Here is a 27,952-nt window from a genome sequence, read left to right on the forward strand (position 1 = left end):
GATATCAGTGAAATATGCTAATTTACATGAAAACGAGCCCACAGTGTCCAATACTTACTCCGAAGTATAAGTGTGCAAAATGGCAGTCTTATTGCCAAGCAAACATGCACAGGATGGTGCTATAATCATAGCTACGTGAATACGTTAAAGGCTGGGACACCTTGATTACCTCCCCACAAATCAGCCCTATCCCTTTTCTCGACATAGCCCTTCCCACGCACAGTTTGAAACACCACTCAACGAGAAGGGAAGAATGCCTAAATAGTACAGACACAACTCGCTAGAGCTTTCAGCTCAGTGTTAGATCTAGAAAAATAAATTAGTATTATAGAACTATACTTCCGGCAAACATCTGACACTACTATAGGCCATGATTCTTAGCAAGTGCAGAGTAGCATCATCTCTATGATGAGGCCCCCCTAGACTTTGTATGGGAAGGTAAGAGTAGGACACCAACGAAATTTTACATTTTTAACTGCGAGATGTGTGAGACTCTATTTCTATCTCTATGCGCGCTTCCCTTCAAGGACCTCCCGACATAGGTGTTCAACGTATCGCCTGCTTCTTTCTCCGAGGTTTCACTCCACAGCCACGGCTACGCCCAAGGTCGTGCCGAAAAGAAACGGCGACCTAAAAGAAGCAATACTAAATTTTTCACTCAGCCCGCGGGCACCGGTCTCTTGCTTCTCCTACCGCTCAAATAACTCAGGCGTCTGTTTAGATAAAGCGAACTAGGAGGAAGATCCGTAGGTCCTTCGTGACGTCATTGGCGGGCGGAACAGGAAGTAGAGAAGAGAGGGGCGGGGCCGGGCCAAGCTTCGCTTAGGGGTTGCTGCGCACGGAGTTGCTTCGTTACCTACTGGACCTGAGTGATACGGACCGAGTGAACGCCCGGAGTGTTGTCATTAGTGTCACTGCCGCCGCCGCCGCCGCCATTATCATGCCGCTCTTCGCCGCCAACCCTTTTGAGCAGGATGTGGGTGAGTCCAGCGGCAGGGTCACTAGCGGGTGGGATTTGTCCCTTGGAAACGGAGTTGGAAGGGTAGTCCTGGTTGGGAAGGAGAAAGGGTTACCTGCCCTAAAAGTTGGGGAGAAGAAGGAAGGTAGGCTCAGGTGGCACCCCCGAGGCGACCTATAAAGGCGGCTGACCAGGGCGGGGCTGAGAAGAGAGAAGTGGACTCAGGGGGCCCAATCCTCCAGGAAACTCTTTTGGGCAAACCCCCACTGTCATACCTGGCAGCTCTTGTTCATGATGTCATGGAGGCTGGTGTTAACGAGAGCTTCCCGGTGGATAGGCCCCCATGTCAATTAATGAGGAGGGGCGTGTCACTGGGCCTTCTTTTCCCTTTCTTCACTCCGCCGTTAATATATCTTGGGCTACTTCCCATCATCCCGGACGGCACTAATTTCTTTTTGGGGAATCTGTTTGGGGTTTTGATGTTTCCTGCTTCAAAGTTACAGTCCTGTGCATGGACAAACGTAGGATTGGGTTAAGAGCGTTCGTCCCTGGGTTGATGCTGGGGAAGAGGAAGGACCCTCATTTACTAGATGGCTGCCGTTGGGATGTCCGCTACCATTTCAACCGGGACACAATGCTCCCTGGTATTTTTCTCTGCATAAGAGTTTTTGGCCTGTTTCTTAGATAGAGAAAGCGTGGATGTTTATCTCCAGAGCTTCTGCTGCTTTTATTCAATATCGCATTGGCTGTGACCTGCCTAGAGATGACTGTCTCTTTAACACCCCCCACTCTTGGTGCACAACTGGAGCTGAAAACTAATTACTTGCTGAAGGGTAAATTCCAGAATAAATAAAGGCTGTTAATCTGGCTGGTAGTTCTAGAAGTTTGACTGCTGGATCGTGTACTCATGTACACATGTACTCAAGCAGTAATGGTGCTAGAGGTAGAACTATGGGGCAGTTTCTTATGCTGTTCCTCCCCCCCCCCCCCCATATAACTAGTAAGAGAGACTTCATAGCTGGGAGTAGAGAATTGGGAAAATAGATAGGGAGTCTGACATTACTGGCCCTGGTTTGACAATATAGATGTATAGCGAGTTTGCCCCCAGATGTTTTGGTATAAACATACCTGTTTTTGCATTGAGGCGAGGCTTTTTGTACTCATTTGCCTTCTGCTTGACCAATGCAAGGGCACAGTTATATTCTTCAAAAATGGACTACGATTTAGACTTAACCTTCTACCTTTTTCTACATTTACTATACTGTCTCTCACTCAGTTGAATGAACAAGTATTGGATTTTAAAACAATATAATTAATGCTCTTGGTAATGATTCAGATGCTATGATTAAAGCTGAAAATATCTGGATGGCTTACTGCACCTGGAGTTTTAGTCAACGGACCATATATCAACAGACATGACAACACACTTTTCTTCCTCATTTACAGTGACATCAGCTGTGGTCAGCTGCTTGCTATTGTCATTCCTGGTTGGTTGATATTTTGAAACCTGAGAACAGGCACCTTTTTACAAGCTGTCTGTGTTCTAAGAATTGTGAAATTAGTGGCATTAACCTTTGTGTGCTTTCAGACTTGGGTTTGAAGACTGTCGTGTTAGATTTACATTTTTTAAAAAAATAGCATGGATTCCCACTTTGGGAGTATCTGAACTACCATCTACACTGGAATATTACATCTATTTCAACAAAAATGTACAAGGCAGAAAAATAAATTTGGAACCCATTCTATAACTCCCCTAAATGTGTATATTATACATGCACTGAAGTTTTATATGTTTGACTCATAATTCTAATTCTTGTTATATGCCTTCAAGTCTGTATACAACTTACGGTGACCCTATGAAACAGTGACCTCCAGTAGCATCTGTTATAAACCACCCTGTTGAGATCTTGTAAGTTCAGGTCTGTGGCTTCCTTTATGGAATCAATCCATCTCTTCTTCGGTCTTCCTCTTTTTCTACTCCCTTCTGTTTTTCCCAGCATTATTGTCTTTTCTAGTGAATCATGTCTTCTCTTTATGTGTCCAAAGTATGACAACCTCAGTTTCATCATTTTAGCATCCAGTGATAGTTCTCATTTAATTTGTTCTAACACCCAATTATTTGTCTTTTTCGCAGTCCATTGTATGCGCAAAGCTCTCCTCCAACACCACATTTCAAATGAATTGATTTTTCTCTTATTCTCTCTTTTCACTGTCCAACTTTCACATCCATACATAGAGATCAGGAATACCATGGTCTGAATGATCCTGACTTTAGTGTTCAGTGATACATCTTTGCATTTGAGGACCTTTTCTAGTTCTCTCATAGCTGCCTTTGCCAATCCTAGCCTTCTTTTAATTTCTTGACTATTGTCTCCATTTTGTTTAATGACTGTGCCAAGGTATTGATAACCCTGGACAAGTTCAATGTCCTCATTGTCAACTTTAAAGTTACATCAATCTTCTGTTGTCATTACTTTAGTCTTCTTGACATTCAGCTGTAGCCCTGCTTTTATGTTTTCCTCTTTAACTTTCATCAGCATTCGTTTCAAATCATTCCTGGTTTCTGCTAGTAGTATGGTATCGTCTGCATATCTTAAATTATTGATATTTCTCCCTCCAATTTTCACATCTCCTTCATGGTCCACTCCTGCTTTCCGTATGATATGTTCTGCATATAGGTTAAACAAATAGGGTGATAAAATACACCCCTGTGTCACACCGTTTCCGATGGGGAACCAATCGGTTTCTCCATATTCTGTCCTTACAGTATCCTCTTGTCCTGAGTATAGGTTCTGCATTGGGGCAATCAGATGCTGTGGCACCCCCCCATTTCTTTTAAAGCATTTCATAGTTTTTCATGATCTATGCAAAGGCTTTGGTGTAATCTATAAAGCACAGGGTGATTTCTTTCTGAAATTCCTTGATCCGTTCCAGAAGGAAATTGCCCTCTGCTTTATAACATTTTAATTTTCCATTGCAGATGGTAATTTAGATTCTCCGAGAAAATGTGGAAAGCCATACTACAAAAATGGCAGTGCACCCTTCTGTTAGAGACTTGGTAACTTACCTTCCTAGGATAAGGCTGATACGTAGGAAGTTAAATGCAGGTGGACTTTGATTTCTGGCACTAGTTCTTCTTCAGTCAACATTATAAAAAGCATACGTCAGATAACTTCTTTGTTTAATGTTTGCAAATTGCTTACTCTTTATAAAACACCATGAAAATAAAAAACATAGGAATTAAGTGGGGAAAAGTATTATCTTACAAACCCTTCCTTAGCTGTTGTACTGAGACTGCTTTGTATTTCACAATACATATAATATAGAATACTTGGCAACATGCCAGTCTTTCATGGCAAATGACAAGACCCCCTTGGCAGCCATGTCCTTATGGAAGAAAAATGCATGATGTCACCTTTGTCTTAGACTTAACAGTTCTTTTTTGTGAAGGCTGGTTTTATACAGTAGGGCCCCACACATACAGCAGGTTAGGTTCCAGACCTAACCCACTGATCGCACCGGAGGAGGAGAAGATCAGCTGGAGCATGCTTCCTCTTCCCTGGCGAGATCAGCTGGAGCGCGGGGAGCTCCAGCCCCTGCTCCAGCTGATCGCCCCACTGGCGCTGTATTAGCGTAACACCGAAAAGTGGGGCACTGAGAAGCGGGGCCCTACTGTATATACTTAGTAAATAATATGTTGATACAGGCTACCTGAATTAAATGTAGAATTAATTGGTATTTCTGCTAACTAGAATATTGAACTGAAAAAGTGAATTAATTACCAGACGCTAGCAATTTTGCTGGATTGCTTAGTAGAAATACGAATGCTTGAAACATGCTGAGAATGTGGATGTGTTTTGTTAATCATGTCTGCTGTCTTCAGTGCTTTACTAATAAACCTGCAATCTTGTTTTACTACTTGTTTCATGCTAATCAGGAATGTATGCTTTAATAATTGGTTCACAATTGTTTTATGTTTTGTCCTGCAATAATATACACTACTTATGTGTTGTCAGCTGGCGTTATTTCTTTGGGGCTAAGAAAAGATTATTAGGTTTCTAAAACTTCACCCTAGTCCTGTGTTCTTTACCTTTGATTCTCATAAGTAAGCTCTGCCTTGCTAATTTGCATTATATCCTGTTAAACTACACAGCTTTAACATGGGTCTCTGGCAGTAATGTTGTTTCAAAAAGGTAGTACGTTAATGAAAGCTCTCATTTATTTGATTTGACTATGTGTGGTACTTCCCCAACATCAGATAGCTGTGGCACAGTCGTTTTTCTGAGTGAAAATTGGGGTATGATTTACTCTTGCAACCCAAAAGATTTTCTTTTAGAATGGATAAGCATTGCCCATTCTCTTTGGACTATGCCCTTAAGAATTCTGTATGAATTAACTGTTCTGTATGTGCCTCCTGACTGGAGCAGTGGTTCAGACAGCAAAGCAATTGGCGCTTCTTGTAGTGCATCTCTGAATGGGGGATGACCCGGATGCAGAAAGAGGGCAGTATAAACTGCCTCAGGAAGAAACAAAACCAGAGAGTTAAACATTCCAAAATGAAACAGTCAGCTTCTTTGTGGGTCAACATTTCAGGCCTGCAGGAGCCTTTGATTTCCCATGGCGTGCAATCTGGGACTGTCTTAGCGTAGAATTTGAAACTGGTTGAGTGAAAATAAAGGCAGAGCTTTAAACATACTTAGGTATTACTTGAGAACTAATGCATATCAAGTTTTATTTCCTAAACTCATCAGAAAAGCTGTTTCTGGTGTTCATTTAACATAGGAACAATATAGGAAGCTACCTAATACAGAGCCAAAACATTGGTCACAGAAACATAGAATAGTAGAGTTGGATGGGGCCTATAAGGCCACCAAGTCTAGTTCATTATTGTCTATATGGAATGGCAGCAACTCTCCACAATTTCCGGCTGGAGTCTCTCCCAGCTGTACCTGGAGATACTGGGAATTGAACTTGGGATATTTTGCAGGCAAAGTATATGCTCTGCCACTGAGCCACAGCCTTTCATATAACATTTACACAGCCTTTCCTTTAATAGCAGCTACAGTCTCATTTTTGGGAGACTGAAATAATTTAATGACTGTTGATCAGGGATGAGGAACAGGTAGCCCCTTCCATCAGTCCTAGCCAGTATGGCCAATCTTCATGAATGATGGCAGCTGTTGCGGAGCAATCCTTGGAGAGCCATGGGCTATGCTTTAATTTGAAGCTACTCTAAAGGAGGAGTCTGTTACCAAACAGACAGATCAGATCTTGAAAGCCTCTCATACATTGCTCACACAGATGGCAGAAGACTAAGAATAACCTGCCCTTTCAAGAGACATTATAGTTTTCACAAGTGAACACCTTGTTTATTTCCTAGCCCTGAATAAATTTTGTGAACCAGTGCTGGTGCTTGTTTAAGGTTTGTTTCTGGTTTTGCCCAATGAATGGGTTCTATCTAACTGGTTCCCCTGCACAAGCATCCTGGGAGCTGTAGTTTGTTAAGGTGTTATGTTGTTAGAAGACTCTGTTCTTATCACAGAGCTACAGTTGTCAGAGTGGTTTAACCTCCTCTCTGGGAACTCTTGAGTATTGTAGCTCTTTGAGGGAAATAGGGGTCTCTGAACAACTCTCATCACTTCCTAGGATTCTTTGGGGGTAGTCCTGACTGTTTAAAGTGGTATGATACTGCTTTAAATGTATCATGCAGATTGGGACTAACTCTATAAAAGTACTAAGAAGAATAGCAGTAAGACATTCTAAAAATATAAACTTTATGATACCTAACGATTGTTCAGAGTGGCACCAGCTGACAAAACAGAGAATTAACTTTGAAGCTTTCCCTAAGATGCAAAGTAGTTTTTCAGTTCGTAAATATTTTTAAGAACCTTTAGGTAAGTTGTTGTCTCGCAGGTAGTAACATTTCTTGCTGTATTTATTTATTGTATTGTATTTGTATACTGCCCGATAGCCGAAGCTCTCTGGGCGGTTTACAGTAACTAAAAACATTAAAAACAAATATACAAATTTAAAACACATCTTTTAAAAACAATTTAAAACACAATTTAAAACCATTTTAAAATATTGCTATAGCCTCTTCATTATATTCTTAGAGAACTGAGAATTTAAAGCTAAATACTTGTACTGCAAACTGTTTTGGGGCCATTATCCATCTTATGGTTTGGTTGAAAAAAGGATATAAATAACAAATGTATTAGACTTGTACCTCTGAAGAGAACAAACATTTGATATTTTTACACTTGGGTAAAGGAGTTATGAAAGATGTGCCTTTTTCAGACTCTGGTATGTTATAGCTAAACAGATCATATGATGACCTTGGGATTGTTTTTTGGCGGGGGGGGGCTCCCTAACTGAGAAATGCATGTCTCATTTTAGAGCTTTACTTTGGTGGGAATGCAAAAACCGTTTGTGACGTTTACAGCTTTTGAGAGCATATTCAGAATAAAAAGAAGTTGTTTTGCTAGTCGCAGTGCTAAACAAAGAGTATGTGTGTTCTGTAAAGGTGTTGATTCTCAAAGCCCTACTTTTCTTTATAGAGAAGGCCACAAATGAATACAACACTGCTGAAGACTGGGGAGTTATTATGGATATATGTGATAAAGTTGGAAGCACTCCTAATGGGTAAGATACTTTGTCTAGCCTGTCAAGCCCTTCTGAATGTCATTGTATGTGTCCTCTGATGAATCTGTGTTTTCTGTGCCCGGATCTGTTGGGCAGCTTATTCATTTCAGTTGCTTTAGGCAGATATGCACAGCAAGGTGGTTATTGTAAAAATAATCTTTTATAAAAATTCAGCTCCATTTTAGACACACAGAGAAAATGTAACTAGGTCACTTGAGAAACTGTCCAGGCTAGTAAGTAAATTCTTTCTGTTGTGAAGTAACAGAAAATACTTAACATAGAGTTTCCTATTAGTGCCAATACATTTCTGGATTGGAAATAAAAAGTATGAACACTTGCTTGTAATTGTCTTCCAGAACTCTTGGGATATCTGGTTCTGATTCTTCTATGCAGTTATATCTTTAATTTGCCAAAAAATGCATGCTGCTAAATATATTTGTTCACTTTCAGACTAAACTGCAAGAAGAAAAATGTTTGCTTGGATATGACTGCACTTTATTCAAGCTTTGAAAGCAATCAGCATCTGTTGTGTTTGAACAAGAAAAAATGTATACCAAATTGTGTTTAGCAATATTAATTTATTTCTAACGGAGAGTAGCTTTGTCTAATTTCAAACTAAAAAATTGCAAGTGATCAAAGCAGTCAAAGGACAGAGGAGAGACGAGGCCTTTTCAGACGTCCAAATTCTGTATTGAATCGCCTTGTGGAAGGGGAGCAAGAATGTGGCGCCGTGTGTGTGTGTACACAGCCTGTGCTATTTGGAACCATGACTTTTCAGGGTTTCCAGTCTTGTGGAGAGAGCCTAAGTGTGTAGGCTATGTGCACACAAATCCTATCAATGTATGGAAGAAGGGAATAACTGATGTGATTCTGCTTCCTGTCCACGCATTAACTCTAGACAGAATTTAAAGGTCTGAAAAAAGGGATTGTGGAACTTCCATTTGCATCAGTAATGGTAGGCTTCTGTCGCAAGACGCTGAGCTTCCAATGTATTTTTCCTTCCTTTCCTTTGTGTCTTTTTCAGTTAAGTCAGGCATGGGCCATCTTTTTGATGCTGCGTTCCTTTGGGGAAAGTAGGTGGGGGTTGCATGCTGGTGGTGGGTATGGGCAAAAAGTGGGTCTCTTTCTCAAGTAGAAGTGCACACATGCACGCGTTAACCCCCACACCTCATCCATTCACACAAGCACTCCATCCCCTCCTCCTCCTTTCTCACATAAACACCACCTTGAAATGATGTGCCCCTGACGCCCTCATATTTCATGTCATGAGCTCGTCTTATCACCACCAGAGAGAAAGCAGGGTAAGCAGGCAAGTAGAGCCTGCCTGGTGGCTGTTCTTTTCTGGCTTGCAGTGTGAGGGTGGGAAGGGAGCGATCATCCTTAAATAGAACACAGAGTTGAAGGAAGAAGTGGGAAGAGTGTTGCTGTTTCTCCTTCAGCCTTCTACTTTTAAAGCCTGACTGCTCCCTTCCCATCAGCTCTTATTCCTCCATACTACTCCCTGAGTTAAGAGTGCACAAAATAACTGGGTACCTTCCCTAATGTCCAGAGCGACTTCCCTCTGCTGCCCAAAGTTACTCCAGGTATTGGAAGAAGGGGAAGGTCAATCCAGGTATTGGGGAAGGTGTCCAGTTTTGGGTGGCGTTAATGTTTTTGTCAGGAAGACATTTGGGGAGGGGGCATGGGGGGAACCCTAGAGGGCTACAGGTTGCCTATGGGTGAATTAAGTGATTAAAGTAAGTCTGAAAATGATATTGTTTTGTCTAGAGCAAAAGACTGTCTTAAAGCCATTTTGAAGAGAGTCAGTCACAAGGTACCACATGTTGCTTTGCAGGCACTAACTGTAAGTATAATTCATAAATTATTTTTGTGAAGAAGGTTTAAATAGTTCTTTTTATAATGCTATACTTTGGTCTAGATTTCACCTTTGAATCTTATATCTATCTCTGAAGTGCGAGACTATTTCTTTGTTATGGCCTGTACGTTTGTCACTACTAAAATGGTGAACACTTTGTATTTCATGGGTGGTATTCAACCGACTTGTCCACTTAGCACAAGGATTACTGCTAGCGCAATGGGACTTCCCACACCCTCCTCAAATCTGCTCCAGAGGGTTGGGGAACCCCTGGAATAGACTTAGGGGATGTGTAGGGGAAAGAGAGAATGTTCGGTTGTGCAACAGAACTACTTATTTGGAGACAACTCTATGTGGATATTTTCATTTACTCATTTTCACCCTCAATTTCACTTGTCAGCTCTTAGGAGCCTGTGTTTCAAACTGCGGAAAGATTTTCCACTTAGAAATCTGCTCTCGTGACTTTGCCAGTGAAGTACGTGTTATAATAAACAAGGTAAGGTTCTAATATGTATCATATTTAATGAAAGCCAGTGAGAGATTCATTGACATAGTATCTTTACATCTGTACAATATACTGCTGATATTTAGCTTAGGTTGCAGAAAAGAAGAGGTAAGATGGGGTAAAACTATACAAAACCATAAAATGATCTTCCACAGTTATACTCTGTTCTTGACCACAGTGAAGAAAATTTAACTTTTGCAGTATCTGAAGTGACAGCTGTCATATGCAGGAACAACAAATCTTTGAAAAAGCTTGGTATTATCTTATACAGTACTAAAGTACGAAGAACAGAAATATTTTATTATTAAATTTACATCCCACCCATATTTGTATCATGGAAGCTCATAATGTACACTAATAATATAGTTGGATAATAGTACACTTAGCAAATGTTTGTGAACCTGTTGCACACATATTACCAACTCTCGGTTGACCTCTAGATTTTAGAACTAGATCTAGGCCAGGATCCAAAGACATGTTGTAGCCACGCCCAAAGACTTTGACATGCCTAATATCATGTTTGCATTTCTTTTTTTTTAACAGCGGACTCTTACACCATTTCACAATTTCCTTTTGAAACACTCCTCAGTTTTAGAAGAAATGCATCATGGAAGGTTGCTATGAACACAAGCCCAAAGCCCCTTGGGCATTCAGAATTAGTTCTCAAGTTCTTTGGATCCCAGCCGTAATATTTAAAAAATCTCAAATTGCTTTGTAGGCTGTGCTATAAAATCATGCTTGTTTATGTATACGGTGTCTTTCTGTTTTTTTAGGCTCATCCTAAAGTATGTGAAAAATTAAAAGCTTTAATGGTAGAATGGTCAGAAGAATTTCAGAAAGACCCACAGTTTAGTCTAATATCAGCAACTATTAAATCTCTTAAGGAAGAAGGGGTTACATTTCCTACAGCCAGGTCACAGGTAAGAGACTAGATTTAATTCTGTTTAATCATGTTTGCAATTTTGCAGATACAGAAGGACATATTAGTAAAACACTGAACATATATTTCTCTGTTTGCTTTTCAATAAATGCCTGGTTTTCACACTGAGATGGAATTTTTGGGTCTACTATTCTGTATCACAATGAACTATTATAAAATATGTATCCCACCCTTGAAAAAAGTTTTTTTCCTGAACTAGCTTAGAAATATCAAAATAAAATCCAAGATAAAAAATATGACATTAAAACAATTTTGTACTAAGATCCTTATTGCCAAGACAGAGAACTGTGGCATAGCTAAACTCTTGACCCTGGTGAATGCAGATGCATATAGCTGCAACTTTAAAACCAAGCCTTCACAGACTCCTGCTTATTGTATATAGCCTTATGGATCTGCTAAGGTATTCCAGAACACAACATAATTGTCAAGAAAGGGGGTAGGCAAATGGGTTATGATAACATAACGAAAAATAAATGAGTGTGACAAACTGCTTGCTGTACAGGGCCAAACCAGGAGAAAGGCATCAGCAGGTGCTAGAAAGCAATCTATTATGGAGAAATACTCTAATGAATTTTGAGAAAACCCTTGTTCAAGGTCTGCTCAGCTTATTCAGGCATGTCACAAAGTAATGTGACTTGCCAACTTTGACCCAAGAGGCAGCTCACTCCAGAGGCAGTGAGCAAAGGAGTTTGGAGTGGGGGGAAATCCCTTTCCAGTACTGTCTAATCTTTAAGTATTGTGATACTAGTGTTAATACAGACGCTGTCTTCCAGATTTTGTAAGGATTACTGAGATAGTGTATTTGAAGAGCTTTGAGCTTACGAAACACATTATAGAAATGCTAAGTGCATCCGCCCTCTTTCTCAGCAAACCGTAGATTGCTATCGTATCTATACTGAACAAACTATGGTTTGCCTCAGGAAAGAGAGCTAGGGACAAAATTGGAGTGTGCAAGAGGAAGAGGGAGTGCATGGAGTCCAAGGATCACTCACATAATGCCAGACCATCATAGCTGTGCATTGTTTTTGCACTCAGTTATGCTCTCATTTGAGGCTTGAGTTGGTATTTCATCTAGAGGCAATGTATGACGTTACCTTATGACTGAAATGTATAAGTTGGGATGACTCCGAAGAGTTTCTACGCAAAACATGTTTGGTGTTCCTAGCACCTCTTGAGATTCCAGTCCTTTCTTCTGCTAAACAGTTTAAAAAAATGCTTACCTCAAGGCAGTTCTGTTAATACCAGTTCTGTTTAAAAACAGAACTTGTACTTTAAATAAAAGCAAATACAGAACTTTTCCCACTTGATGTAGCATATTTATATTGTCAGTACATTTACAGAGTCCCTCAACTGTTGTCAAGAATGGTGCATCATCAAGCAAAAACAAAGAGGATGAAGATATAGCTAAAGGTAAACTATTAATCGCCATGTATCTTGAATGATATATCATTTAAAGTGTTTCAACACTTATGCTCAGAAACACGTTTTGGTGCCTAAGATGCATAACATTTTCCATTTAAAGAAGACTGAACCCAAGAGGTGGAAAGTGTTAGGAAAGTGGCAACATAGGGTTGTTGTTGTTACATGCCTTTAAGTTGATTACGACTTATGGTGACCCTATGAATCAACGACCTCCAGTAGCACCTGTTATAAACCACCCTGTTCAGATCTTGTAAGTTCAAGTCTGTGCCTTCCTTTATGGAATCAATCCATCTCTTCTTCGGTCTTCCTCTTTTTGTACTCCCTTCTGCTTTTCCCAGCATTGTCTTTTCTAGTGAATCATGTCTTCTCATTATGTGTCCAAAGTATGACAACCTCAGTTTCATCATTTTAGCATCCAGTGATAGTTCTCATTTAATTTGTTCTAACACCCAATTATTTGTCTTTTTTGCAGTCCATGGTATGCACAAAGCTCTCCTCCAAGACCACATTTCAAATAAGTTGATTTTTCTCTTATCCTCTTTTTTCACTGTCCAACTTTCACATCCATACATAGAGATTGAAAATACCATTGTCGGAATGATCCTGACTTTAGTGTTCAGCGATTCATCTCTGCATTTGAGGACCTTTTCTAGTTCTCTCATAGCTGCCCTCGCTAGTCCTAGCCTTCTTCTTATTTCTTGACTATTGTCTCCATTCTGGTTAATGACTGTGCTGAGGTATTGATAATCCTTGACAAGTTCAGTGTCCTCGTTGTCAACATTAAAGTTACATAAATCTTGTGTTATTGTATTGTCTGCATATCTTAAATTATTGATATTTCTCCCTCCAATTTTCACACCTTTTTCATCTTGGTCTAATCCCACTTTCTGTATGATATGTTCTGCATATAGATTAAACAAATAGGGTGATAAAATACACCCCTGTCTCACACCCTTTCCTATGCGGAACCAATCGGTTTCTCCATATTCTGTCCTTACAGTAGCCTCTTCTGCAGAGTATAGGTTGCGCATCAGGACAATCAGATGCTGTAGCACCCCCATTTGTTTTAAAGCATTCCATAGTTTTTCATGATCTACACAAAGGCTTTGCTGTAATCTATAAAGCACAGGGTGATTTTCTTCTGAAATTCCTTGGTCCGTTCCATTATCCAATGTATGTTTGCGATATGATGTCTGGTGCCTCTTCCATTTCTAAATCCAGCTTGGATGTCTGGCATTTCTTGCTCCATATGCGGTAAAAGCCTTTGTTGTAGAATCTTGAGCATTACTGTACTTGGATGGAATTTTAAGGCAATAGTTTGATAATTACTGTGTTCCCTGGGATCCCCTTTCTGTGGAATTGGGATGTATATGGAACGCTTCCAGTCTGTGGCCCATTGTTTAGTTTTCCATATTTCTTGACAGATTTTTGTCAAAATGTGAATAGATTCAGTCTCAGTAGCTTGTAGCAGTTGTATTGGTATGCCATCTATTCCTGGTGATTTGTTTCTTCCAAGTATTTTAAGAGCAGCTTTCACCTCACATTCTGAAATGTCTGGTTCTTCATCATACGGTTCTTCCGTGAATGAATCTGTCATCCTGGCATCTCTTTTATAGAGTTCTGCAGGGTATTGCTTCCATCTTCCTTTTATTTTATCTCGGTCAGTCAGTGTGTTCCCCTGTTGATTATTCAACATCCCTACTCTTGGTTTAAATTTCCCTTTAATTTCTCTAATCTTTTGGAATACGGCTCTTGTTCTTCCCTTTTTGTTGTCCTCTTCTATTTCTAGACAATAACTATTGTAATAGTTCTCTTTGTCCCTCCGTACTAGTCACTGTATTGTTGCATTTATGGTTCTAACCATGTTTCTATCTCCTTTTGCTTTTGCTTGCCTTCTCTCTTTAACCATTTTAAGAGTTTCTTCAGTCATCCATTGAGGTCTTTCTCTCTTGTTAAGTAGAGGTATTGTCTTTTTGCATTCTTCCCTGATAATGTCTCTGACTTCACTCCATAGTTCTTCTGGTTCTCTAAGTTTAAAGCCTAAAATCTGTTCCTAATTTGTTTTTTATATTCTCCTGGAATTTTATTTAAATTGTATTTTGGCACTATGATTGCTTCGTTCTTCTTTAGCTTTATTCTGATTTTCGATATGACCAGTTCATGATATGTACCGTAGTCTGCTCCTGGTCTTGTTTTCGCAGAAAGTATGGAACTTCTCCATCTTCTGCTTCCAATTATATAATCGATTTGATTCCTATATTGACCATTTGGTGATGTCCATGTGTGCAGTCATCTTTTTGGTTGATCAAAAAATGTGTTTGCAAGAAACAAATTATTGACTTCACAGAATTCAGTAAGTGTTTCTCCTGCTTCATTTCTGTCTCCTAAGCCCTATTTCCCCACAATTCCTAGTTATTCTGTGTTCCCTACTTTTGCATTCGAGTCCCCCATGATTATCAGCACGTCTTGTTTTGGTGTGTGGTCACTTTCTTCCAGTACTTCTGCGTAAAATCTCTCCAATTCCTCTTCTTCTGCATTTGCCGCTGGAATGTAGACTTGGATGATGGTTATGTTGATAGGTTTCACATTTAATCTCATTGATGTAACTTGCTTAGATCTTGTGTTATAGCTCCTCAGCTTTTGCTACATCACTTCTCACTATTAAAGCAACCCCGTTTCTTCTTAATTTCTCATTTCCTGCATAAAATATTTTGTAATTGCCTGATTGAAAATGTCCCATTTCTGCCCATTTTAACTCACTCACACCAAGTTTTGTAATGTTGACACGTTCCTCTTGCTTGTCAATTTCTAACTTTCCCTGATTCATGCTTCTCCCATTCCATGTTCCTATTGTATGCATTGTACAACTCCGGACTCTCCTTTCGCATCTGTGCGCATCATCCTCTGGGCTTCCTTTCAGCTTTGACCCAACTGTGTCATTAGTCACAGCGCTACTCGTACTTGTCCTTTGTTCTTCCCCAGTAGCTCGGTGAGTGCCTTCTGACCTGGGCATCTCATCTTCCAGCACTATCTTGTGTTGCATTTTGAATACTCTGTTCATAGGGTTTTCATGGGAAGAGGCATTCAGAGGTGATTTACCATTGCCTTCCTCTGAGTTTGGATGCATCTTAGTCTAGTGTCTCAGCTTTGACCATTTCACCTTAGGTGCCCCTGCTAGGAGTCTAGCCTCTTGGTCTAGACTCCAGACGGCATTACTCTCAGTTTCTTCAACACTCTCAAACCCCCTCACCACGTTAAGGTGTGCATCCTAGAGGGGTTCCTGCTTTATATTTTAATGTTAGTTCCTGCTTAATATAGAACAATAGCGACATGGACCCCTGTAGAGGACTAGATTGCTGCTGCTGTTTTTGTTTTTGTTGTGGTTATTCCTTGCATAGGATATTCAGGCGCTCTAAATCCCTCATGAGCTGAGGAGGAGTGAGGACTAGCACACTAGCTCTGCCTCCTCTCTGGGTTGCCTTTCATGCACTGGAGGGATAACTCCTGCTGCAGACAGCCTTCTCTAGTTGTGTAGGCTGCTTGCAGTATTTATCCTGATTTTCCAGGGTTGTAAATCATGTGGGGAGCCTACACCAACAGAGTGGGCTCCCCATTTCAGGTATCATCATTTCAGCTCAAAGAAGACATGATGGGGTGGTAGAGTTTGCGAGTTTGTCCCCATTCTGCCTCATCGCATGAGGGATTTAGAGCAGCTAAATAGGGCCATTGAATACTGGTCGTGTATGGGTTAGGGCTAGGGTCAGCAGGTGCAATCTTGACAGTCCCTCCAATGCATTCACTTGACATCATATCCAGTGAATGGGACAGTCTGCTCCTGGTCTTGTTTTCGTAGAAAGTATGGAACTTCTCCATCTCCTGCTACCAATTATATCATCAATTTGATTTCTGTATTGACCATTTGGTGATGTCTACATGTACTGTCGTCTCGTCGGTTGATCAAAAAATGTGTTTGCAAGACATAGAGAGGAGTGAGCAATTCTTAAGGTTGTGGAGGGTGTAGGGAACATTCGAATTATGTACCTCAGAAAATGCATGTTCTTCTGAATCTAGCCTTTCCTTTCATTGAGCTGTTGGGATGCTTATCTGTTCTAATAGTTTTCTGAAAGCGTAACATCTTGTGTTGAATCTTGTCAAGATCTGACATTGATTTCTTAAGCTTGTAAGCAATATGAGGTTTGAAACCTTTTATGTTCATAGCAGTGGCTGACAACTTATAAGTTATATGATGACTTATATGATATTGGCCCTGTTGAAGTATTTTCCTGTAAGAACTTGCATGCAAATTCTTTTCTCTTGCTTCTTTAAGACCATGGTAAATAGCAGGCTCAGTCAGTTTTTCAATGATCAGTTTCTCTGCTAGAGTTTGGCTAATGTTTGGGTAATCACTAATGTATTTGCAGTCCAAATTTTTGTCAGAGTAATACTTAAGACTGTGGATTTGTAATGATAACTATTTGTGTAATAAGCTGAAAGCAGTTTTGACCAGCTATTTCTAGCTGTGCTCTTATGACAAATCACTCTATGCATCAACAACCTTTATAGCATTGGTTCTCAAACTGCAGTGGACTACTGTGAGTACAGGAAGAGATAGGATCCTGAAGCAGATGGTGCCCTCTGTCTCAACTGTCTAGCACTTGAATGGATTGAATGCCCCCTGCTAATTGACCTTTATTGATCCACATTGGAAGGGAGGGGGATTGCCTCTTGAATACTGTATCATCCCTATGTTTTTTGAGAAGTTCAGAACAAGCTGTTACCTTGTATATAGTATGCTTTTTTGAGCATAGTTTTAAGAGGGGTTCAGAGATGTCATCTTTTAACCACAGTGCTGGATTAGTACCCAGTTCACAGAACTTTGTATGCAAAAGTATACTGTACGGAACACAGTTGTGAACTAGGATCTCTGCACATCTTGGACCCTAGAAGATAAAAGTTGAGAAGGGGGTCTTGTTTTTTTGTTTTTGTTTTTTGTATATGATGTTTTTGTGAGAACAGGTTTTACCCATGGTACCTTTGTTGTTGTATACCGTTCTGACATTATTGCAGTGTATAGCACTTTATAAATTGTCCTAATAATAAATAAATAGCTGCCTTATAAAATAAAACTGCCATTAACCGATTTAATCTTTATTTGGATCAGTATAAAAGACATTTCTTTGTTTTCCAAATCATAGCTATTGAATTATCTTTGCAAGAGCAAAAACAGCAAACAGAAACAAAACCTTTATACCCATCTGTAGAAGTTCATCCAAACCATCAGAAAATTTCAAGAAAGGTGCAAGCCTTATATGACTTCGAAGCTGTTGAGGACAATGAACTCACCTTTAAGAGTGGAGATATTATTGTAGTTTTGGATGACAGGTATGTTATACTTTGAGACTTCTATTTGTGGAGGGGATTGCTGACCTAAACTTATTTGCTCCATATCAGTTCAATCCAACTAAGTTATATTCAGAGTAGACCAACTGAAATTAATGGACCTAAGTTAGTCATGTCCATTAATTTCAGTGTATCTACTCTGATCATGACTAACGTTTGAAACATCCCTATATGTCCTGTTGCTGCATGCTGATTTTGCTTTGAAAAGGTACCCTATTGATACATGCTCACTGTAAAACTCATTTGGACTTCTGAAAATCATTTAGATCAAATTCTTAAATCTTTGTGGAGGGTCTTCTCTCAAAATACAGGATGGATTATGTACTTGACCAGAATTGCCATGTGTAGTACTAATTGTGGAGGTAAGCCACAATGAACATATTGAGGCAGGGTTTCTTTTAAATTCAAAATTTCATCTCTGAATTCTACAGAACAGTGCTGTAAGTCCATCCACGTTGCCCCACTTCCCAGGCAAAGGGTGACATTCAGTGGTGTCTGTGCTCTGGAGGTTCCCCCAATATTCTGAAGCAAATTTTGGGGAGTGTTTCAGTGGGAGGAGAGAAAGGGCAAGTCCCATTGCACGCATGGAAATTTGCTTGTGTTATTTTGGATTTCACCAATAGGATTGGTTTTTACATTGCAGGAACACAAGCTTAAACTAACCCAAAGCACCAAGTTAATCCTAACTGTGGCTTAGGGAAACTAGCCAGGATGGTCATCCTTTAGGGAAACCTAAGCTTGTTTCCCTAAACTATAGTTAAGGCTAACAACAATTTGTCTAGGTTCAGACAGTGACAAACTATGATTAATTGAAAAAAGCAGCAAGAGCTTCTCATCTTCTGCCTCACAAGGCTGAGGCTCATTCACATCATGTTAAACTGTTTAGCATTAAAACCAAACACAGCCAATGACTTTTTCAATGGCCTTGAAATGGCTTAATTTCTTGGGAGATGGGGTCAGTGCAAAGTTCAAAAAGTTGAAGAAGTGGGCACTGCTGAAGACAGTTTCCAATCTGCTTATCAGGAGTTAGAAGAAATGATACACGGAGTTCTCATATTTTCTATTGGGAATTCATTACAGTTGTCTTAAGTAATCTCGCTGATTGTTGAAGCCATGTTCAGGCATGTCATTATCAGGGTTCCTGATCATGGGAAGAAGTTTTAAGTGCATACAGCCAAACTTGCTTTAAATTCCTCTTCAGATTTTGACCCAAAAGGCGCAAAGGTCTAAAAAGCAGCCTGTTTCTTTCAGGGACATTGGAGCTGGGGCTTGTGTGTGCACCCTTGTCCACATCCCTGTTTTATGACTGTATGAGTTTGGGCAAATGCCTGAACACAGCTATAGTTACATGCCAATTCATAAACCTGAATACATAGTAAGGACTGTATCTTAAATAGCTCAACTGAATTAATTTCACTGAAATTAGAGGATTTGGAGAACATCTGTGGGATTTGTGTTAGACAAAAAAGTGACAGTGTCAAATGCACATAGTCAACAAATATTTAAGCTTTTGCTGCTTTAGTTTTTGGCAATACTTTTTAAAGGGATTTCTTGTGTCAGATTTGTATTTTGTAGCAGATTTCAGGCATTTTAGAAGATTGCCCTTACTTTGATTGTCTTGCAAAGTTAAGCAATTGTGGTTTATTTCTGTGGCTTTGCTTTAATACATCTGTGAATGGCAGAAGGCAAGTTATAGTTTTCAATTGTAAATTAAGAATCTACCCTAAGGATTTGAAAGCAAGGGGCAATATATTGCAGGTCAATGTTTTGTGTATTAAAATGTAAATCTTTATTGGTCAGTGATGCCAATTGGTGGAAAGGAGAAAATCACAGAGGAGTAGGATTGTTTCCATCTAACTTTGTGACCTCTAACTTAAATGATGAGCCTGAGTCAGGTAAGCCAAATAAAAAAGTGGTCTTGAAATTACTTTAAGAGTCATACATAAAGTATTATCCCAATTTTATGTAGGAAAGTATTATGAGATTTAATGACCTGTCCAAAGTCACTAAGTACCCTGGGAATTGGACCTAATCCTCTGACTCACAATGCCTAATTGTGCTCTAATTGCTAAATCATACGCAATATGACAAAAGATCTTGTATTTTTATGAGCAGTAACTTCCCATGTCTGTCAGTGGTATATCATTTCAAGACAAGGCTATTTCACCTGCTCTAAAGCTGCAGATGGAGATGGGATGAAATTGTGAGGATAGATGGTTCTTAATGCTGTGTTGCAACCTAATACAATTTTTTAGTGTTGCATACAAAAACATTCAAATATCACAAGTCATACTGCTAAAAATCATGAGAGATGAAATTACTTTTAATTTGCCATCTGGGTTCTGAGCTCAGGGCAGACAGTGTGTTTGTGTTTTAAGAGGTATCTTAAATCACAAGAGCAACATTTAAAACCTCTTTTCCATGTGCCAATGTATGAAGCATTTCTGCATGCAGGGTTGTTGTTGTTGTTATTTGTTAGTCACTTTGCTTGCAAAGCAACCCAAAGTGATTTACAACAATTGGTGAAATTCTAGCAAGCCACATGTTATAAACAAGCCTTTTAAGTGAAGATTTTTATCCCAGCCTGTAGCTGTTATTGGACATGGAACTGTTTTGATACATGTTTTTATTCTTGGATGTCTTTATTGTTAATTCACTTTGGGTTGTTTTATGGGAAATTAATTATTCTGAAATTTATTAAATAAAGAAACAGTGTTTGTAGATTAATAGAAAAATATTTTAGGTTGAGAAACTCATGCTGTTGTATTCTTTTAGCACCAACTGTGGATAAAAATTCTTCTGCCGAAGACACAACAGAGGAAATTACAAAAGCTGAGCCTGAGCCAGTTTACATAGATGAGGTAAGTGGTGCCTTTCAACTAGGACAAAAAGTTAATTTTGAAGAGGCTATTGATCTTCAGAGAAACAGAACTTGTGAACTTGCACTCCTGAAAGGGGTGTTATACCTTTCCTAGTGATTTTTTTTTCATCTTTCAGAGTAAGATGGATAAGGCATTGCAGTTACTTCAGAGCATAGACCCCACGGATCCTAAACCTGATTCTCCTGATCTTCTGGATTTAGAAGGTATTTTTTTTTGCTGATAAATGTGCTAACAGTCTCATTCCAGAACTACTGTTGAGTTCTTTGTCCTTTGTTCAATAAGCTAAACTATAGTGTGAAAGAAAGGTGGGAGGTTAGGCTTACCCATCACTATGTTCAATGCATAGCTGCATATGGGGCCAACATATATTGCTTGCAGTCTCCACAATAGTCTCATCTATGAACATTTAATTGAAGAAATACTAACGTTTTTATATTCTTTAGAAATCTGCCAACAGATGGGTCCCATGATAGATGAAAAACTAGAAGAAATTGATAGGTAAGGCAATCAAGTGATACTTGCAAGTAAAACAATTGCTTAAGCAGTACATAGAAGACTTAAGATGAGCACGGGACTGTCCTGTTTTTTTCAGACCTCTGTCAACTTGTACAGTCTGGTTTAGGAGGTTGAATCAAGACAGTAGCCTTGTTGCAGCTAGGCCATGCACAAAGCATAAGAGTGTACAATTCAGGCTGCAAATAGCTTGGAATGTGGGACTCTTCATGGGTGGCTGTATTTCTAGCAAGTGACCACTTCTTGGAATTTGATGTTGAATGTGAGCATAATGGTGCTCTGAGTTTATCAGAAAGAGAGGGAGGGGTATTAATTCCCCTCCCCATGTTGCCTGGATAACTTGTAAATTTAGCAGTTGAAATTCAGAAATCCTGCAGGCTAATCAGTCAAGTCTTCCCTCATAGCCTTTGACTAAATTGCCTCCTTGTGGGGAATTGCTCGTGTAGAACTGTCAGCTATCTTTATGAAGTTCAGGTTAACTGTAAAACAGCTTTCTCCAACTTAGTGACCTCTAGATGTTTTGGATTAAATCTGCTATCATCCTCAACTATCATGGTAAATGGTTGGGGATGATAGGACTTGTGGGTGTAAAACATCTGGAGACAACTAGGTTGAAGAATGCTGCTGTTGAGCATTAGAATTATGAGGACCAAGCAAAGGGTGGATGTCTTGCAGGGAAGCATGATGTAGACAGTCCTTCCTAGACTCTAGAATAGTTTCTTTCCAAGGCACTTTTTAACTCTGAGACTGTCTTTTACCATGCTGTGCATTAATGTTTAACACAGTGGTACGTACATAATAACTTCAAATGCTTGACTTGCTCCTTTTGAATTAGGAAGCACTCAGAATTGTCTGAACTAAATATTAAAGCATTAGAAGCTTTGGAACTCTACAACAAACTAATGAACGAAACTCCTATGTATTCTACATACTCAAAGATGCATTCATCAGCACACTATCCACCTACATCTGCTGGCATTCCAGTGCAGGTAAGTGCCCCTTAAAATTTGTTAAAAATTCCGAGCCTATCTAGCAAAGGTTGTAGTTTTAAAAATGGCTGCTAGAGTATGAACAATTGTAGCCTTTGTGCTACTTTGTTTCAATTTGAGATTTTAATCCAGATTGCTAAATCTTGATGCGTGACATGTCAACATATGCTTAAACAAAACAGCATTGATAACTACTATTTCTTTCTCCCACAAAATACAACTCTTAACCCAAACCAATACAATACACTTAATAGATGTTGGAGAATGCTTTCATTGTAATTTTCCTGTAGGCTGGGATCCAAAAATTCACATGAGAGAGAAGTGGTGTTTCCTGTCCCCCCCCCCAATCCTAACCCCATTTACCTGGGAATAAGACTGATTGATTTCAGTTGGACTTACTTCTGAATAGAGATAGATAGGGTTATGCTATATGACTCCATTTGCAAAACATATTTATTTTCACACCACCTCCTTCCATAAGAAACTATGGTTGGGAGAGGAATAGGATACAAGCTAGTAAATTTTTCAAGTTAAACATGTTTTCATTGTGGCTTTGCATAGGTAGATGGATAGATTTACTTGTTTGAGCTTTGCATAGATATCCAGTCTAGTTATAAGGCTTGCTGAGATAGCAAGTAGGAACTAGGCGTACTGACAGTTTTAGCAGTGGAAAATTACTGGTGATATATCAGCATTGCAATGTCTTTCTGTCACCACTAAATAATAAGTAAAATAAAAGAAGGATGTATTGATGCATATGTTTTGAGCTGTGGTGTCTATATTCAGTGAAACTGTTGACAATGAATATGATGATCAAGCATGACTTGGAAGGACAAAACCAGTGTTGTCCTGTAAAGTCTTGATTTCTTTAACTTGTTCCTCAACTGTGTGTGTGTGGAATAAAATAACTTCAAAATTCACCCTCAATCCAAACACTCATGTTAGTTAATTTAAGCAAAAACAAAGAGAATGGGGAGAGGAGAATGTGTAGGCAATAATTAAGTGCAAAGGGGGGGGATGTGGCTGCATATATTAGGTGGGTTTTACATAATCACTGTGAAAAGAATAGTTACTATGGTAACTGCCACATCAAAGATGATGCATGTAGCCATTATGCCTTGTGATGAACTCGTAGAAATGATAAACGATTGATTATATGGGGGGGGAGGTATAAAAGAAATTATGAGTATTAGACACCTTAAATTCTAATATTCCTGTCACTTCATGATAATGTTGCTTCCTGATTAAGATTAAAAAGCAATAGGTGATAACTTCAGTAGAAGGAGCAAGCAGTTGTATGGTGCTGTTTTGTCTCTGATTTGTATAATTGACTGTATGCTGGATGTCCTCTTTTTAAGGCTAAGGCCAATGTTAATTATACTTGAAGTAGACGACATAAATGGACAGGGCTATTTATTTCTGTGTGTCTACTCCAGGTATGACTTGCATGGTTATCACCTTATGGGGAACTAGTAGAATCTGGCTCTTAACAGAAGATAGTGTTATGCAAGATCTGAATGTTTTATTTATTAGATTTATTTATTTATTATATTTATATACCGCCCCATAGCCGAAGCTCTCTGGGCGGTTTACAGTAACTAAAAACATTAAAAACAAATATACAAATTTAGAACACATCTTTTAAAAACAATTTAAAACACAATTTAAAAATTTAAAACAATTTAAAAAGATTTGTTCCCCTTCCCTTCCTCCAAGGAGCTTAGGGTTTGCACGCATGGTTCTCTGCCCACCCATTTTACCCTCATGGTAACTATGAGGCAGATTAGGATAAGAGAAAGTTGACTGCCTTAGGTTTCCTATCAAGCTTTGTAACTGATTGGGGATTTAAACCTGTTTGTAACTACTACATTGTGATAGAAACTTGAAGGAAGCTGCTTCCATGATGATGCAGTATGACCTTGATGCTGTGCTATAAAACATCTGCTCTTTCTTTTTATCCATCTCCATCGGGAAAATTACCATAAGCTTTAAAGACCATAGATTTAATGCAGTGTTTTAGCTGCATATGAAACCAGCAGTACTAGAATAGCTATTGTGTGTGTTCCCCTCTCCTTTTGATTTTTAGCAATGCAATTCAGACAGGTAATTTAATTCTGGTTCCATTGCAGTCATATCCCATACACCCTCACAGTGGGAACTATGTGGTTCATGGTGTTCCTCAAGGCTACAATCCAGGAAATGATCAGATTGGTCCTCTGAGGTCCTTACCTCCAACTATAAATTCTTCAGTAACATCTCAGCCTGCTCAGACAGCCTATTTAAGGTATTCCCACAGGAAAGCTGTATTAAAGACTTCTTCTTGCAAATGCATATGTACCTCTTTCTTGGGTCCTATGGGGCTCGTTGAAATGAATACTGCAAACACAATTACAATGTTTGTTTTATATATATATATATTTAAACAATAACTGAAAGGAACATAACACCATGTATGCCAACAGAATATATCATATATCTTCTTAACATAATAATTCCCAAAGTCCAATGCATTCAGCAAGACATAAATGAAGAACTTGCTTGCAGAAAGTCCAGTAGAGAAATACGGAAATTTCCAATTGCAAACTTCAAAGCCCTAAATAAAATATAATTTAAATTCAAATACATAAAGCCACAAAAGAATTAATTTACTCTTCCATCCCCTTTACACACATAATTGTAAAACCCCATTACCTGATTCAAGGTGACAAGGGCCTAGTCCTTACTCTCTGGCATTAACAGCTCCTTTTCTCTTCAGCTTCCTCACGGTTTGTACTCAACTCCTTAATACAATCCTTCCATAAGGTTTCTCCACCCACTGGACCAAACCAATGTAACCCATAGGGGTTACACATACTCCTTCCAGGTTGGGATTATTTTGGGTATTGACAAGTGTCTTTCTTTGTATTTCAGCACGGGTCTAGAGTCTGTGTCTAATTCTGCTTACATGAACCAGAATTCTTGCCTTCCACCAGCTCATACAGTTCCTTATGCCCAACAAATGGGCATGCCTATGGATATGCTAGCATACCAGAACAATACATCCAGTTTGCCTCAAGGAACATGCTATCCAGCAGTTCCAGCTCATTCACTTCCACAGCAGCGAACAAATTACCATCAACAGCCTCTCCTGTGAAAATGCAGAGTTTGTTCCTGAAAACAGTTTTGGATGTTGCTGACCCTTGTCATTTAAATTGTTCCTCGATTGATTTAAAAGGATACTTCTACTCAAGGGAAAAGACAGCCAAGCAAATTCAGAGTAAAAGTTAATTCAAGTTGAACTGTGTTTTTTTCTGCATAGCTGTTTAAGTAAGTTGAGCTGCTAATGTGTTAAAAGGCCTTCAAACCCTGGCTCGTGTAGTGTTCTATACATTCCCATCCCTATTTACAATGAAGCCTCTCTGAAGTAACTTTTCCTTGTAAGTTCCTAAGAGGAAGCTTGAAAGCAAGCTTTATATACAGCTCTTCCTGTTTCTTCTTTCCAAACTTTATTAATAACATTGTTTTTATGGAACCTTTAAATTTGAAGTGGTATCTTGAAACCCAATTAGCTTAGCTAATTTGCTCTTCAGTTTGCACCCCTGCTAGATCATCTTAACAGAATGCATTTTATGATTGTGAACTTGGGAGAAGAAAACTTTGAATGACAGAAGAAGTTAATGGACTTTATGGTTTCTGCCAGACTGGATTTCTTGTTTGCATTTCTCAGAAAACTAGTACTGTTTATTGCTGTGTGGTAGTTCTTTTTCCCTGTGTAAGAAGAGAAGAGTCTAAGGATTGCATTTTTAGTATCTAAATTTCCAAGTACCCTGATAGAAGTAGACCTTTTGCTCTGTCTTCTCTCTGCTCTTATTCACTGGTTTTGCTGAATACTTATTTACATGGAAGAAATCTTTCACATTGGAAAGACATGTTTATGCCATGATTTATTCACAGCAGAGATGTATAAGCAGATGTCATCTTTTTTGACCATAACTAGCAAATGCACATTTTAAAGAGTGGGGATCTAAAATAAAATATCACTGCAGTGTTCAGAGATCAAAAAGATGTCCTGCTGTGATAGAACAGCAGAAGGAAAGATTCTATATTTTCAGGGTGGCCATTTACTTATCCAGCTATTTAACAGAATAATCTTTAATGTATACGTTTATAGGTTACTTCTGGCTGAACTATACACTCTAATGGGGTGGGGTGTGGAATGAACAAATTATTTAGCTGAGCAAAGATGATGGAACACATGAAAATATAAAGACATTTATGCATTGATCTCTGAGTTCTTCTGCAATATGTGTTGTCTATTGTACAAATACCTGTTACTCCATAGTAAGGTCTGTGTTTGTCCAAATCAAACCTGCCTGTTAAAGTGGCCCATTCTCTTCCTATACTGGTGCTAATTAGACTGTTTGAAAGCATGGTAGTGATCAGCTGCAGTTTAATTTTGGACCAATTTTGGACTTTTGCATGTGGGGAATTCTTCTGAAAAACATGTTGGTTGGCCATTTAGCCATACCAATCTACATAGAAGGAATCTTAAGCTTTTTTGTTCTTGGGGATTAATTTCCTTTTTGTCTAGTAATGGTATAGAATGGCAAATGGGACATAAATGAGAAATTTCTCTTTTCAAATTTGAATTAATGTCAAGATATGTTCTTCTAGAATCCATATTTAGAGCAAGGTCAGGTTTTTTTCCCATCTCTGTCTCAGCTCTAACATTTTATAAACAAAATGAAGGCTTTTGAAGAGCTCCTTCATGTTTGTTAATGCATTGTGTATCAGTAAAAACTGATTATGCAGTCTTTGATACTACTTTAAGTGGTGCCCAATATTTGACTGTGATGTTAACCTGAAACAACCTTTCATTGTATTTTGTTCTTTATATATAATATATAAATAGTATGTGTATATATATCCATTTGTCTGAGATTTTATACACAATATATACTCATTCTCTTTAAGAAGAACATCACTGAAATTTTATATGTAGCTGCATTTGGCATTATTGCTAGTTGCTGTAATCTTATAATGCATTTATGCAGGTTGTAAATATGTATAAATTCTGATGTTGAAATTGTGTATTTAGTGTTCTGGCAACAATGGGATCATCAGTCCCTCTTCTCTTTTCTAGACTATAATATTATTTATTGTTAAGGTGTGATCATCATTACGCCGCGAAAGGAACTGACTACAGATTTCCATAGGGCCCGACTCCATTGACATCAGTGAGTGTTTAGCCATTGATTTGAATGGACTTGAGAATGTACTGCAGGCATATACCTATTTTTATATTAAAAGCAAATGCTTCACTTTTCATGTCAACTATTTAAATAGAAATTCCTGACAGCTTGTAGTAAGGGTTGTATTGTGAATTGCTTCATGGGTGTTAAAGTAAGGTACAACTTCTCCTTGTGTGGTGGTCATTTTGCTATCCTAAACAGTATACAAATATTTTTCCCCAAGTGCATTTGTCCGATCTATACCATCATCTAATTTACACCTTTTTTTAAAAAAAGGTTAACACTTAACCTTGAGTTCACAAAGATCTCTTGCTAGAAATTCCAGTATTTCTCCACCATCTCCCCCAAAAAGATTTAAATGGCTAATCTTTTCAACATGCCTTTTTACTACTTAAACATTGGCTTGGTTTTCATTTGTACACTTTCCATGTCCTGTAAACCTCTGGCATAATCTGGTGAAAGATTGCCAGTTAAGGGGTCGCTGTGTCATGTTCTAACTGCTGTTTTTTACCTGAATCCATTTCCCTTGTTATCTGTGCATTATTTCTCAAGAGAAGTGTGTCACAATGTTAAGTATAACCAGGTTTTGTTGCAATAAACTTAGTTTGTACAAGG

General features: G+C 38.8%; 1 protein-coding gene across 2 annotated transcripts; it reads left to right on the plus strand.

Annotated features, from left to right (window-relative positions):
- Window positions 1-751: 751 nt before the first annotated feature.
- STAM2 (signal transducing adaptor molecule 2) lies at window positions 752-27,952 on the plus strand. Of its 2 annotated transcripts, none has more exons than XM_061608777.1 (14): window positions 752-980; window positions 7,516-7,600; window positions 9,368-9,443; window positions 9,856-9,951; window positions 10,734-10,880; window positions 12,241-12,310; window positions 17,518-17,704; window positions 19,523-19,617; window positions 20,498-20,583; window positions 20,720-20,807; window positions 21,048-21,102; window positions 21,953-22,106; window positions 24,236-24,390; window positions 25,017-27,952. In XM_061608777.1, the coding sequence occupies exons 1-14, from the start codon at window positions 941-943 to the stop codon at window positions 25,237-25,239; spliced, it is 1,557 nt and encodes a 518-aa protein (XP_061464761.1). In that variant the 5' UTR covers window positions 752-940; the 3' UTR covers window positions 25,240-27,952. The 2 variants fall into 2 exon arrangements, with proteins under 2 accessions (XP_061464761.1, XP_061464762.1); XM_061608778.1 differs by having other exon boundaries at window positions 17,584-17,704.

Source organism: Rhineura floridana, chromosome 2, assembly GCF_030035675.1.
Source record: "Rhineura floridana isolate rRhiFlo1 chromosome 2, rRhiFlo1.hap2, whole genome shotgun sequence".
Taxonomy (NCBI): Eukaryota; Metazoa; Chordata; class Lepidosauria; order Squamata; family Rhineuridae; genus Rhineura; species Rhineura floridana.

Coding starts and splice junctions, on each gene's coding strand:
- STAM2 (XM_061608777.1), top strand. CDS start 941: ATGCCGCTCTTCGCCGCCAACCCTTTTGAGCAGGATGTGG. Junction 7,601..9,367: donor GTTGGAAGCACTCCTAATGG/GTAAGATACTTT, acceptor TGTTTTGTCTAG/AGCAAAAGACTGTCTTAAAG. Junction 24,391..25,016: donor GCTCAGACAGCCTATTTAAG/GTATTCCCACAG, acceptor TTTGTATTTCAG/CACGGGTCTAGAGTCTGTGT.